General features: G+C 40.7%; 2 protein-coding genes across 4 annotated transcripts in view; one reads left to right on the top strand and one right to left on the bottom strand.

Moving 5' to 3' along the window:
- Nucleotides 1–309: 309 nt before the first annotated feature.
- fgf20b (fibroblast growth factor 20b) lies at nucleotides 310–3491 on the bottom strand. The gene is made up of 3 exons (XM_041904144.1): nucleotides 2697–3491; nucleotides 2218–2321; nucleotides 310–1572 (listed from the first exon to the last, which is right to left on the bottom strand). The coding sequence occupies exons 1-3, from the start codon at nucleotides 2986–2988 to the stop codon at nucleotides 1327–1329; spliced, it is 642 nt and encodes a 213-aa protein (XP_041760078.1). The 5' UTR covers nucleotides 2989–3491; the 3' UTR covers nucleotides 310–1326.
- A 625-nt stretch (nucleotides 3492–4116) lies between these two features.
- micu3b (mitochondrial calcium uptake family, member 3b) overlaps nucleotides 4117–13885 on the top strand; it is a 66219-nt gene continuing 56450 nt past the window's right edge. For all 3 annotated transcript variants that reach the window (XM_041904136.2, XM_041904130.2, XM_041904122.2), the window contains exons 1-2: nucleotides 4117–4370; nucleotides 5723–5870. In XM_041904136.2, the coding sequence (XP_041760070.1) occupies nucleotides 4134–4370; nucleotides 5723–5870 (385 nt within the window). In that variant the 5' untranslated portion in view covers nucleotides 4117–4133. The remainder of the gene's footprint in view (nucleotides 4371–5722; nucleotides 5871–13885) is intronic.

Genomic DNA, 13885 nt, shown 5'->3' with positions numbered 1-13885 from the left:
CAATCATAAAAAGAACAACAATGATCTCGTAAATAGGTTTATGTATTTGAACTCACCAATTTCAAAAGACAAAGCTATAGCCAAAATGTATGTCTCTTTAGAAAATGTGAACTTTTAAAACTGAGTTAAACTAGTTAATTTTTTATATATTTTTTGTCAGTTGGTTCATCAAGAAAACCATGTAGGTAATAAACAGTGTGGTCCTCTTAGATTCTGAACCCAAATGTTAAAACATTTACATTTACAATACATCATTAAATGTTCCAAACAGACAATATAAAAAAGACAAATCCAGTTCACTGACTTTAATAAGGATTCACTGACACAGACGTTAAATGTGATGCATACAACGGAGGGCTTCTTTGGGAAAGATTCAGTAAATTATAGATTTTCCCACACATTATGTTAAGATAATCTCACAATGTGGCCCAAGCTAAGTGAGAAAACAGCTATCCTCAGATTATCTCTATGTAGATACAATTTCTAGTGGTTTCTCTATACAGTACTGTATATTTAACTGTAAAAATATATTCTGAAATAAATAAATATATAACATAAATATTTGTATCTAGAAATGAATAAATAATACATTTTGAAATGATATCTGTGGCAGATATCTTTCTGCTCCTTTCAGCATCATCTAGTCACACGTAAAACGAGAATAAAACAGGTGAATTCCTTCAAAATCCTTCTGGAATAAACAGAGCCCTTCCAACACATCATAGCCCCACCAAATAAAAAACTAGGTTCTTTAACTGTATAGAATCCCATAGATTTTGCCATCCCAACAATAGATAATAGAACAGTTCTATCTCTATGTTCTATCTCTATGATTCCAACTAGATCCTCAGTCCAAAGACACTTCCTGAAGTGTATTGGCCCTCAAACAGAAGAGTGACCCTCTCTCTCTCCCTCCCTCCTGCATCAGCATCTCTTCCTCTGATCCTGTTCCTCTCCTATTCCACACGACAGCTACTCTCGGGGGTCAGTTTGCCCCTGAACAAACAGCCTCCTCATGCCTTGGTGTGCAGGTTGACAATGTCAGACATTCTAGACTGTCTTTGTCACCGCTGAGAGCTGGCCCTGGCATTCCAAGGGGAGGCCCCTGGCTAGTGCCTTTATACCCAGTGTAGGCTACTCCTTCCCTGCTGGCTGGCTGGAGCTGGGGCTGCTGTAGGGCTGGGACTGGGGCTGGGGCTGGGACTGCTGTAGGGCTGGTTGGCTCCACACTGCCTGGACTGCACACATCCCTGCTTCCCACAGCAGGAGGGACTAGAGCTCAATACACAGCTATTCCTGATCTGGGACGGTGGGTGCAGGCCAGTCTCAGCTGTGGCCCAGAATCTCCTTGTACAGCTCCGGTACCCGGTCAGGGTCCACGGGCCTGGGCAGGAAGTGGGTGAACTTCTGGTGTCGCCTGGACTTTGTTCCATCCCGAGCCGTGCCGTCCTTGTTTAACGCCACAAAGTAGCGAGTCCCTTTGTCTCCGTGCTTGTAGAGGTTGGAGGAGTATGTGTTGTACCAGTTCTCCTCAAACTGCTCCCTGAAGACACACTCAGCAGTCAGCTTCTCCTGCAGGATAGAAACCAAGTCAGATCAGATTATGAAGTCAGATCCATTGACAATAAATCAACGGTCTTACCAGGGCAAGGATATATTTGTGGTAAGGCTGCTTGGTTTGTTTGGTTTATTTGGATGCCCATTAGCTTTTGCCAAAGCAGCAGCTATTTTTCCTGGGGTCCACACAAAATCATCAAACATGACAAGTAACAAAACACTGATACACTGATAGACAAGGACAGTCACACAAATGTAAAATACAATGATATACAAACAATACAACTAAAGAATAATGTGTGTGTAGATTGTGTGTGTTAGAGCGTGATAGAGTGTGTCTGTGTGTGTATTTGTGCGTGTGTCATTTCCCAGTCCCTATTGTGGACTCTGTGTTTACAGATGATAAGAACATAACTAGTTCAGAACTGGATCCTTTATGGCAGTGACAGCAGAACTGGATCCTTTATGGCAGAGTGACAGCAGAACTGGATCCTTTATGGCAGAGTGACAGCAATAATCAAGGAAACCCATTAATGCCACCTGCTGGTATATTATAATGTATATTGGACAACAAAAGACCCAAAGACACTTCTACAACACATATTTAATAAGAGGTGGGACTATAGAAACAGCAAAGAGAGTGGTGAGTGTAATACTTACAGAACCATAGAGCTCTCCCTTGTCATTCATCCCCAGGTAGAGAGCACTGTCCACTCCTCGAATGCTTATCAATCCAACAGCAATGCTTATGAATTCCAAAATACCTGGAGAAGAATAAATCTGTTGTTCCAGGTGTATTTCACCAGAGAAACCTTCTATCACAGATTGTGACACACTAGGGTAGAGTATAGCCACATTTTCCATATAGGACTTTCACATTACTTCCACTGATATTTATTGAACAAATTATAACAGTTGCACTATTGCTTTAGGGGTAATATTGGCAACTGATGTTATGGTAGGAAACTGATCTTGTTCTGACAGAAATAATAATAATAATAATATCAATTATTATTATTATTATAACAATAACTTGTTTTATATATAATGATTATTACATATTTGGTAACATTTTTAACCATAAAATATTAATGTGTAATATGAGATCTGTAATAACACACTAATAACTTGATAAATACCGAATCTACTGTGGTCCTTTCTTGTCCCTTGCACAGTGCCATCTGGAAGTATTTCCAGATGAAATCCAGTTCTACAGTATAACTGCCTTCTCCGGAGAATCCCTTTTAAAAGTGTTAAATCTGCCGTGGCGCTCCGGGACAGGCTTTCCCCGGCACCAGGTACGAGGTGTTCACCCTGACCCAGCAGTACCGCTGAACTCTCCCCAAGAGACGTCAGGAGAAAATGGGACCCGACGTGTCCTACACCATCAATGCCGTGCAAGAAGCTTCCAACTTCACCCAGAGCAGCCATCACAGCAGAGCCCTCCCGGGCGTCAGAGTTGGAGCGAGTAAAGTTCAACAGAGAGATCCAGAGTGAGCGCTCTTGCGTAGACAGTTACCAGGTTGCCACTCGGTCGCCTATTGCATGTTTACATTCGCGTCCGTTACTAAGCACATGCTCTGTTGCACTGAAACGGATCAGTCCTTTTTTTCCCCTTGACATGTATACCTTGGATAAATGAGCTCTCGTGGCATATGCGTTATGAGCACAAATTCGTTCCAAAATGTGACCCTACCGCTTGATGTCTTCATCAGTTGAGGTAAGATAATGTTGTTCAATTCTGGTAGTTCCCACGGCTCATGAAGGGTTGGAAATGTTTGAAAATCAAATACAGTAGGAAGTCAGAATCTTTTCCAGAGAGATACCAATGTATCCAACCCCTCTTTCTATGAGAAACACTAGACCACTGCTCTGCAGGTAAGGTAGGCTAGCTGTTGGAGGCTTGCGAACACACTGCCTAAAGACGTGAGGCAGGTGCAAAATGACGAGGATTTTTAGTGGGCGGGGCTGTCGTTCAGACTTGCCTTGGCAGAGATTATTTTCTTCCTAAAGTATAAAATAAGACACCCAGAAAGAGAGAGAGAGAGAGAGAGAGAGAGAGAGAGAGAGAGAGAGAGAGAGAGAGAGAGAGAGAGAGAGAGAGAGAGAAGAGAGAGAGAGAGCGAGCGAGAGAGAGTTTGATCATATATTTGGTAACATTGCAATATTTTTGCCATTGATTGTACTTTTCTACTTACCTATGGCAATGATAGTGACAGTCCAATCGCATTCCCACACTCATTAGCCTCCTTCAGTTTGCACTGCACCAGCCAGCACGAGCAACTACCACAACCAAACACCGTGATCAAAATACTTACACATGAAACAACAGATACAGTAGCCTATGTATTGAGCTATATAATCAATGCAATGTGATGGCTCTATTTCAAGGCTTTACCATATTATCCCGAAAAATTCTTAAGAGAAACTTGGATTCTTGAGTGAGAGCCGCTATAGCACTGGGAAGCGCAAAAACATTCAGGTGAAACGGGGTGAAACGTCACGCGGATTATCTCGCGATGGAAAATAACAGTTTGCCGCGATCTTCTGCTATGACACTTCAATGAACAACAACCATGGCTGCCTTCCGTAGACTTATTTCCACATCGACTAATTTCTCATCTACATCAGGGAGATTTGTATTTTGGAAACAAACACCAAAGAGAACTAAAACATTTAAACGTATTGCAACTGGAGTATGTATCGCCACCGGAGCTGGTTTTGCGAATTATTACAATGTCCAAAAGAAACTGTCAACCCAAATCGATAATGGTTTACTTCTCGCATTACCTGCAGTATCTGCGACAAATAAGGTATTGTATAGCCTACTTGTCATGGCATGGGACATTAGTATATATAGCATGTATAATAAATAGCATTTTTATCTGTCTATATAGTAGCCTAGCAGATAGCCTAATATTGATAGGCTACCAGTGAGTGACCCTGTAGCTACACGTCAACATGCCCACTGAACTCACAGCGCGAAGCAGAGCTGAAATTACTCTTATTTTTTGTTTAGATTCAAGGTTGACGTTCCGTAATAGTAAAAAACCCATGGCATAAATCAAATACGATCAAATAGGAATGCATTGTGTAGACAGAAACACCCACGGGCATTTAATTTAAATGGACCTATGTGACTATTTGCCCCATTATGACAAGGGCGCTGTCCACGACATGGGGTGCTGAAATGCGGAAATGTTATGTACAGGTCTATTTAATGTTTTTCTCTTTTAAAAATGATCTTGCAAGTGAATTTAGATTCAAATGACGTTATTATATACTTGTATAGGGCTATTTCCATAGAGCGAGAAGACTTGGACACATACAGGCAAAAAGACAGGCAGTGACAATAATAACAGTGGAAACCAATAAGGCCCAGTGAGGCGTTGCTCTCCCTCCCTCTGTTTAGTTGGCAGGTTTGGTGAGGGTGGGAGTGGTGGTGGGGGGAGGTGGCTTGATGTAACCTTGACTGGGGTTTGAGACACAGGAATCCTGGAATGTAGGAAACTGGACACGAGGACTTGGCAGAGGGGCTGACATTTGATGGTGGGGGTTTACCCGGTGGGGGAGGGGGCAGGGGAGAGGGTGGGGAAGAAGGGGGCACACATTCCCTGAGGTGTTTGCTGTAAGCCCAGTGGGCCTGGCGCTCTGCCACCAGAGAGAGGTCCACTCTGTCCTCACCAGGCCAGGCAGACCTGCCTCCTGATATCGCTGTTTTTAAACATTTTTAGGGAAATGATCTGGTGCACAGGCCTGAATAACTGGCTGACAAAACATGGCACCCATTCTTTGAAGTAGAACATGGGTTCTAGTTGTCATCCCCAGCTTCCAATTGGCTCATTCATCCCCCTCCTCTCCCCTGTAACTATTCCCCAGGTCGATGCTGTAAATGAGAATGTGTTCTCAGTCAACTTACCTGGTAAAATAAGGGATAAATAATTGCGTATTAGAATGTGGCTTTTCTAGACATGTGAAGCATGCATTGGCCATAAAACCACACTAATCTTTAACCATAAAGAAATATGTTGTTTTTAAAACTATTCATTTTTCTCACACTTTGCTTAAAAACGTTATCAATTATTTGGGGTATATATGTGTGTGTGTGTGATGCGTGTGTGATGTGTGTGTATTTGTGTGTGTATCTGGGTGTGTTTTGTTTCAGGCCAAGACATTTGATCTGGATGATGGGGATGTGTACATGTCGTCCCATGAGGCCAGGTTTCGGTTGTTCAGCTCAGTGGAATACGAGGGACAGCTCTATATGACCCCACTGAACTTCATTGAGTCTGTCACCATGGGTGAGCCTAAGAGTGAGTACTAACCAACATGCACACACGCACGCACGCACACACACACACACACACACACACACACACACACACACACACACACACACACACACACACACACACACACACACACACACACACACACACACACACACACACACACACACACACACACACACACACACACACACACACACACACACACACACACACACACATCCTAAACACCCACCACTCATTGCATCTCCTCATATAGTCGATAAATAGACATCAAACTAAGATGTTGACATATGGTGCTGATCAAATATCAATCTTCAGCAGTTCTATTCTGTACTGTACGTATGATGATGGTAGAGTCTGAGGTGCCAATGTTGTTTGCTCAAGACTCATATCAACATTCTTTATGTAAAGGCCTTGTGAGTGACATAAGAATAACTGTGTGATTGGCTAGGAGTCAAGTAGATACAGATCTTTACTAGCAGCACCACTGTTACGTCTCCTTTCTGTAGCAACAAACTCTGACGGACAGACAGATGAACAGACAGACGGAGACAAAACAGCATGTCTCAAGTGTTAGGCATTCATGACGTCTTTTGTGAATCATGATGATTTTAGTCACGACATTAGAAACAGTTAAATACATTGTAAATGATCAGATATAAACTCAAAGTATTGGGATTGAATAAAGATCTTGTCACCGTCCCAAATGACACCCTATTCCCTAGATAGTGCCCTATGTAGGGAATAGGGTGCCATTTGGGACACATCCCTGTATTCTGGGGCCTGTTGATGTGGTGTGTCTTGGTTTCCCTGGCATGTAAGAAGGTTATAAATGGAGCACTAATGTGAATAGCACACATTGCGTCAGCCCTCTCTCCTCACTCTCTCTGATGGCTAATGCGTTACGAAATAGGGATACTGACGTTTTATGGTTTTATGCTGTGGTTGTAAAATTAGATATGTTTTTTCCCTGACTGAGGATGTTTGGAAAAGTCTGGGATATAGGGCCATTATACATCACAGAATATTCTCATAATTTACATACAGTATTTCATATAAATATACCTTTGCTTTGTGTTGCTGTTCAATTAAAATGAGTCCCCTGTTTTCAAATATTGTGGGAGCCTATATGGTATTGTGGTAACCTATGTGGTATTGTGGTAACCTATGTGTTATTGTGGTAACCTATATAGTATTGTAGTAACCTATATGGTATTGTGGTAACCTATGTGGTATTGTGGTAACCTATATGGTATAGTGGTAACCTATATGGTATAGTAGTAACTTATATGGTATTGTGGTAACCTATGTGGTATTGTGGTAACCTATATGGTATTGTGGTAACCTATATAGTATACTAGTAACCTGTATGATATTGTGGTAACCTATATGGTATTGTGGTAACCTATATGGTATAGTAGTAACCTATATGTATTGTGGGAACCTATATGGTATTGTGGTAACCTATATGGTATAGTAGTAACCTATATGGTATTTTGGTAACCTATATGGTATTGTGGTAACTGATATGATATTGTGGTAACCTACAGTATGTGGTATTGTGGTAACCTACAGTATGTGGTATTGTGGAAACCTATGTGGTATTGTGTAACCTATATGGTATTGTGGTAACCTACGTGGTATTGTGGAAACCTATATGGTATTGTGGTAACCTATATGGTATTGTGGTAACCTATGTGGTATTGTGGTAACCTATATGGTATTGTGGTAATCTATATGGTATTGTGGTAACCTATGTGGTATTGTGGTAACCTATGTGTTATTGTGGTAACCTATATAGTATTGTGGTAACCTATGTGGTATTGTGGAAACCTATATGGTATTGTGGAAACCTATATGGTATTGTAGTAACCTATATGGTATTGTGGTAACCTATGTGGTATTGTGGTAACCTATATGGTATAGTGGTAACCTATATGGTGTAGTAGTAACCTATATGGTATTGTGGTAACCTATGTGGTATTGTGGAAACCAATATGGTATTGTGGTAACCTATATGGTATTGTGGTAACCTATGTGGTATTGTGGAAACCTATATGGTATTGTGGTAACCTATATGGTATTGTGGTAACCTATGTGGTATTGTAGTAACCTATATGGTATTGTGGTAACCTATGTGGTATTGTGGTAACCTATATGGTATAGTGGTAACCTATATGGTATAGTAGTAACCTATATGGTATTGTGGTAACCTATGTGGTATTGTGGTAACCTATATGGTATTGTGGTAACCTATATAGTATACTAGTAACCTGTATGATATTGTGGTAACCTATATGGTATTGTGGTAACCTATATGGTATAGTAGTAACCTATATGTATTGTGGTAACCTATATGGTATTGTGGTAACCTATATGGTATAGTAGTAACCTATATGGTATTGTGGTAACCCATATGGTATAGTAGTAACCTATATGGTATTGTGGTAACCTATATGGTATTGCGGTAACCTATGTGGTATTGTGGTAACCTATATGGTATTGTGGTAACTGATATGATATTGTGGTAACCTACAGTATGTGGTATTGTGGAAACCTATGTGGTATTGTGTAACCTATATGGTATTGTGGTAACCTATGTGGTATTGTGGTAACCTATATGGTATTGTGGTAATCTATATGGTATTATGGTAACCTACAGTACCAGTCGAAAGTTTGGACACACCTACTCATTCAAGGGTTTTTCTTTATTTTTTACAATTGTTTACATTGTAGAATAATAGTGAAGACATCAAAACTTTTATATTTGAGATTCTTCAAATAGCCACCCTTTGCCTTGATGAGAGCTTTGCACACTCTTGGCATTCTCTCAACCAGCTTCACCTGGAATGCTTTTCCAACAGTCTTGAATGAGTTCCCACATATGCTGAGCACTTGTTGGTTGCTTTTCCTTCACTCTGCCGTCCGACTCATCCCAAACCATCTCAATTGGGTTGAGGTCAGGGGATTGTGGAGGCCAGGTCATCTGATGCAGCACTCCATCACTCTCCTTCTTGGTAAAAAAGCCCTTAACCAGCCTGGAGGTGTGTTGGGTCATTGTCCTGTTGAAAAACAAATTATAGTTCCACTAAGCCCAAACCAGATGGGATGGCGTATCGCTGCAGAATGCTGTGGTGGCCATGCTGGTTAAGTGTGCCTTGAATTCTAAATAAATCACAGACAGTGTCACCAGCAAAGCACCCCCACACCATAACACCTCCTCCTCCATGCTTTACGGTGGGAACTACACATGTTGAGATCATCCGTTCACCCACACCGCGTCTCACAAAGACACGGCGGTTTGAACCAAAAATCTCCAATTTGGACTCCAGACCAAAGGACAAATTTCCACCTGTCTAATGTCCATTGCTCATGTTTCTTGGCCCAAGCAGGTCTCTTCTTCTTATTGGTGTCCTTTAGTAGTGATTTATTTGCAGCAATTCGACCATGAAGGCTTGATTCAAACAGTCCCCTCTGAACAGTTGATGTTTAGATGTGTCTGTTACCTGAACTCTGTGAAGCATTTATTTGGGCTGCAATTTCTGAGGCTGGTAACTCTAATGAACTTATCCTCTGCAGCAGGGGTAACTCTGGGTCTTCCATTCCTGTGGTGGTCCTCATGAGAGCCAGTTTCATCATAGCACTTGATGGTTTTTGCGACTGCACTTGAATAAACTTTCAACGTTCTTGACATTTTCAGCATTGACTGACCTTCATGTCTTAAAGTAATGATGGACTGTCGTTTCTCTTTGCTTTTTTTGTTCTTGCCATAATATGGACTTGGTCTTTTACCAAATAGGGCTATCTTCTGTATACCCCCCCCCTACCTTGTCACAACAACTGATTGGCTCAAATGCATTAAGACGGAAATAAATTCCACAAATTAACTTTTAAGAAGGCACACCTGTTAATTGAAATGCATTCCAGGTGACTACCTCATGAAGCTGGTTGAGAGAATGCCAAGAGTGTGCAAAGCTGTCATCAAGGCAAAGGGTGGCTATTTGAAGAATCTCAAATATAAAATATATTTTGATTTGTTTAGCACTTTCTTGGTTACTACATGATACCATATGTGTTATTTCATAGTTTTGATGTCTTCACTATTATTCTGCAATGTAAACATTGCAGAATAACACCCTTGAATGAGTAGGTGTGTCCAAACTTTTGACTGGTAGTGTATATGGTATTGTGGTAACCTACAGTGGCTTCAGAAAGTATTCACACCCCTTTTTCCACATTTTGTTGTGTTACAGCCTGAATTTAAAATTGATTAAATTGAGATGTTGTGTGACTGACCTACACACAATACCCCATAATGTCAAAGTGGAATTTTGTTTGTAGAACGTTTTAGAAATTAATACAAATGTTAAAGCTGGAAATGTCATGAGTCAATAAGTATTCAACCTCTTTCTTATGGCAAGCCTAAATAAGTTCAGGAGTAAACATATGCTTTACAAATCACATAATTAAGTTTCATGGACTATCCTTGTTCGATAATAGTGTTTAACATGATTTCTGAATAACTACCCCATCTCTATACCCAACACATACAATTATATGTAAGGTCCCTCAGTCGAGCAGTGAATTTCAAACACAGATTCAACCACAAAGACCATGGAGGTTTTTCAATGCCTCGCAATGAATTGGTAGATGGGTAAAAATACAAAAAGCAGACCCTGAATATCTTTTGAGCATGGTGAAGTTCATAATTAGGTTTTGAATGGTGTGTCAATACACCCAGTCACTACAAAGATACAGGTGTCCTTCCTAACTCAGTTGCCGGAGACGAAGAAAACTGCTCAGGGATTTAATGGTTGTGATATGAGAAAACTGAGGATGGATCAACAACATTATACAGTTGAAGTCATTAAAACTCGTTTTTCAACCACACATTTCTTGTTAACAAACTATAGTTTTGGCAAGTCGGTTAGGACATCTACTTTGTGCATGACACAAGTAATTTTTCCAACAATTGTTTACAGATGATTTCACTTATAATTCACTGTATCACAATTCCAGTGGCTCAGAAGTTGACTGTTCCTGGAAAATTCCAGAAAATGATGTCATGGCTTTAGAAGCTTCTGATAGGCTAATTGACATAATTTGAGTCAATTGGAGGTATACCTGTGGATGTATTTCAAGGCCTACCTTCAAACTCTGTGACTTTTTGCTTGACATCATGGGAAAATCAAAAGAAATCAGGAAGAAGCCACTGCTCCAAAACCGGCATAAAAAAGCCAGACTACGGTTTGCAACTGCACATGGGGACAAAGATCGTACTTTTTGGAGAAACGTCCTCTGGTCTGATGAAACAAAAATAGAACTGTTTGGCCATAATGACCATCGTTATGTTTGGAGGAAAAAGGGGGTCCCTTACAAGCCGAAGAACACCATCCCAACCGTGAAGCACGGGGGTGGCAGCATCATAACTGTGGAGGTGCTTTGCTGCAGGAGGGACTGGTGCACTTCACAAAATAGATGGCATCATGAGGAAGGAAAATTATGTAGATATATTGAAGCACATCTCAAGACATCAGTCAGGAAGTTAAAGCTTGGTCGCAAATGGGTCTTCCAAATGAACAATGACCCCAAGCATACTTCCAAAGTTGTGGCAAAATGGCTAAGGACAACAAAGTCAAGGTACTGGAATGGCCATCACAATGCCCTGACCTCAATCCTATAGAACATTTGTGGGCAGAACTGAAAAAGCATGTGCGAGCAAGGAGGCCTACAAACCTGACTCAGTTACACCAGCTCTGTCAGGAGGAATGGGCCAACATTCACCCAACTTATTGTGGGAAGCTTGTGGAAGGCTACCCGAAATGTTTGACCCAAGTTAAACAATTTAAAGGCAATGCTACCAAATACTAATTGAGTGTATGTAAACTTCTGACCTACTGGGAATGTGATGAAAGAAATAAAAGCTTAAATAAATCATTCTCTCTACTATTATTCTGACATTTCACATTCTTAAAATAAAGTGGTGATCCTAACTGACCAATGACATGGCATTTTTACTAGTATTTAATATCAGGAATTGTGAAAAACTGAGTTTAAATGTATTTGGCTAAGGTGTATGTAAACTTCCAACTTCAACTGTAGTTACTCCACAATACTAACCTAAATGACAGCGTGAAAAGAAGGAAGCCTGTACAGAATACAAATATTCCAAGACATGCATCCTGTTTGCAACAAGGCACTTAAGTAATACTGCAAAATATTTGGCAAAGAAATTAACTTTTTTTCCTGAATTCAAAGTGTTTGGGGCAAATCCAACACAACACATCACTGAGTACCGCTCTTCATATTTTCAAGCATGGTGCTGGCTACATCATGTTATGGGTATGCTTGTCATCGGCAAGGACTAGGGAGTTTTTTAAGATAAAAAGAAACAGAATAGAGCTAAGCACAGCCAAAATCCTAGAGGAAAACCTTCTTCAGTCTGCTTTCCAACAGACACTGGGAGACAAATTCACCTTTCAGCAGGACAATAACCTAAAACACAAGGCCAAAATACACTGGAGTTGCTTACCAAGATGATATTGAATGTTCCTGAGTGGCCTAGTTACAGTTTTGACTTAAATCAGCTTGAAAATCTATGGCAAGACTTGAAAATGGCTGTCTAGCAATGATCAACAATTAACTTGACAGAGATTGAAGAATTTAAAAAAGAATAATGAGCACATTTTGTACAATCCAGCTGTGCAAAGCTATTAGAGATTTACCCAGAAAGACTCACAGCTGTAATCACTGCCAAAGGTGCTTCTAAAAAGTATTGACTCAGGGGTGTAAATACGTTTGTAAATGAGATATTTCTGTATTTCATTTTCAGTGAATAAAACATGTTTTCACTTTGTCAAAATCTATTTAATCCATTTTGATTTCAGACTGTAACACAACAAAATGTGGAATAAGTCAAGGGGTATGAATACTTTCAAAATGCACTGTATATGGTATTGTGGGAGCCTATGTGGGTGGTTTCAAACTTGTTCCCATGAGGAAAAGGGAGCATCTCAGGTATTTCTGAGGAATTGCCTGTTTGCTTAGAACAGTATTGGTTTTAATTCTGCCAAGGTAAATGGTCTCTCTTTTCTAGTCATTTTAATGATTTTCTCTCTTCAAAGAACGAGCCAGCCAGCCAGCCAAATAAGCCCTGACCCAATGTATTCCTAGACTGAGGCTAAGATATCTGTTGGGAAAGGCACCAGTATATCTCTGGGCCCCATTGTTAGAGACTGATGGATGTCTAATGAAAGAGTTCATAGTCTGTGTTGATGTGTCTGTTTTACAGTAGAGACATAGTTAGCATTGCTCCACATAGTTTTCTCAGGGTTTTTTCATCAACATTTCAGTCAAAACCGCAAAGATCTTATGCTGGACCATTGGTGACCTTAGTATTTCATGGTATGTACAATGAACAATGTATGCTGAACAAAAATATAAATGCAACATGCAACAATTTCAATGATTTTACTGAGTCACAGTTCATATAAGGAAATCAGTCAACTGAAATACATTCATTAGGCCCTAATCTATGGATTTCACATGACTGGGCAGGGGCGCAGCCATTGGTGGGCCTCGGAGGGCATAGGCCCACCCACTGGGGAGCCAGGCCGAGCCAATCAGAATGAGTTTTTCTCCACAAAAGGGCTTTATTACAGACAGAAATACACCTCAGTTTCATCAGCTGTCCGGTAGGCTGGTCTCAGACGATCCTGCAGGTGAAGAAGCCAGATGTGGAGGTCCTGGGTTGGCGTGGTTATGCGTGGTCTGCGGTTGTGAGGCCGGTTGGACGTACTGCCAAATTCTCTAAAACGACGTTGGAGGCGGCTTATGGTAGAGAAATTAATATTCAATTCTCTGGCAACAGCTCTGGTGGACATTCCTGCAGTCAGCATGCCAATTGCACGCTCCCTCAAAACTTGAGACATTTGTGGCATTGCCAATCTGTGGCATCTGTGGCATTGTGTGGTGTGACAAAACTGCACATTTTGATCATGCTGTTTAATCAGCTTCTTGATATGCCAATCCTGTCA

Source organism: Coregonus clupeaformis, chromosome 2 (assembly GCF_020615455.1).
Source record: "Coregonus clupeaformis isolate EN_2021a chromosome 2, ASM2061545v1, whole genome shotgun sequence".
Classification (NCBI taxonomy): Eukaryota; Metazoa; Chordata; class Actinopteri; order Salmoniformes; family Salmonidae; genus Coregonus; species Coregonus clupeaformis.
Note: the sequence above shows the minus strand (reverse complement) of the source record. Positions and strands in the feature narration are given on the sequence as shown.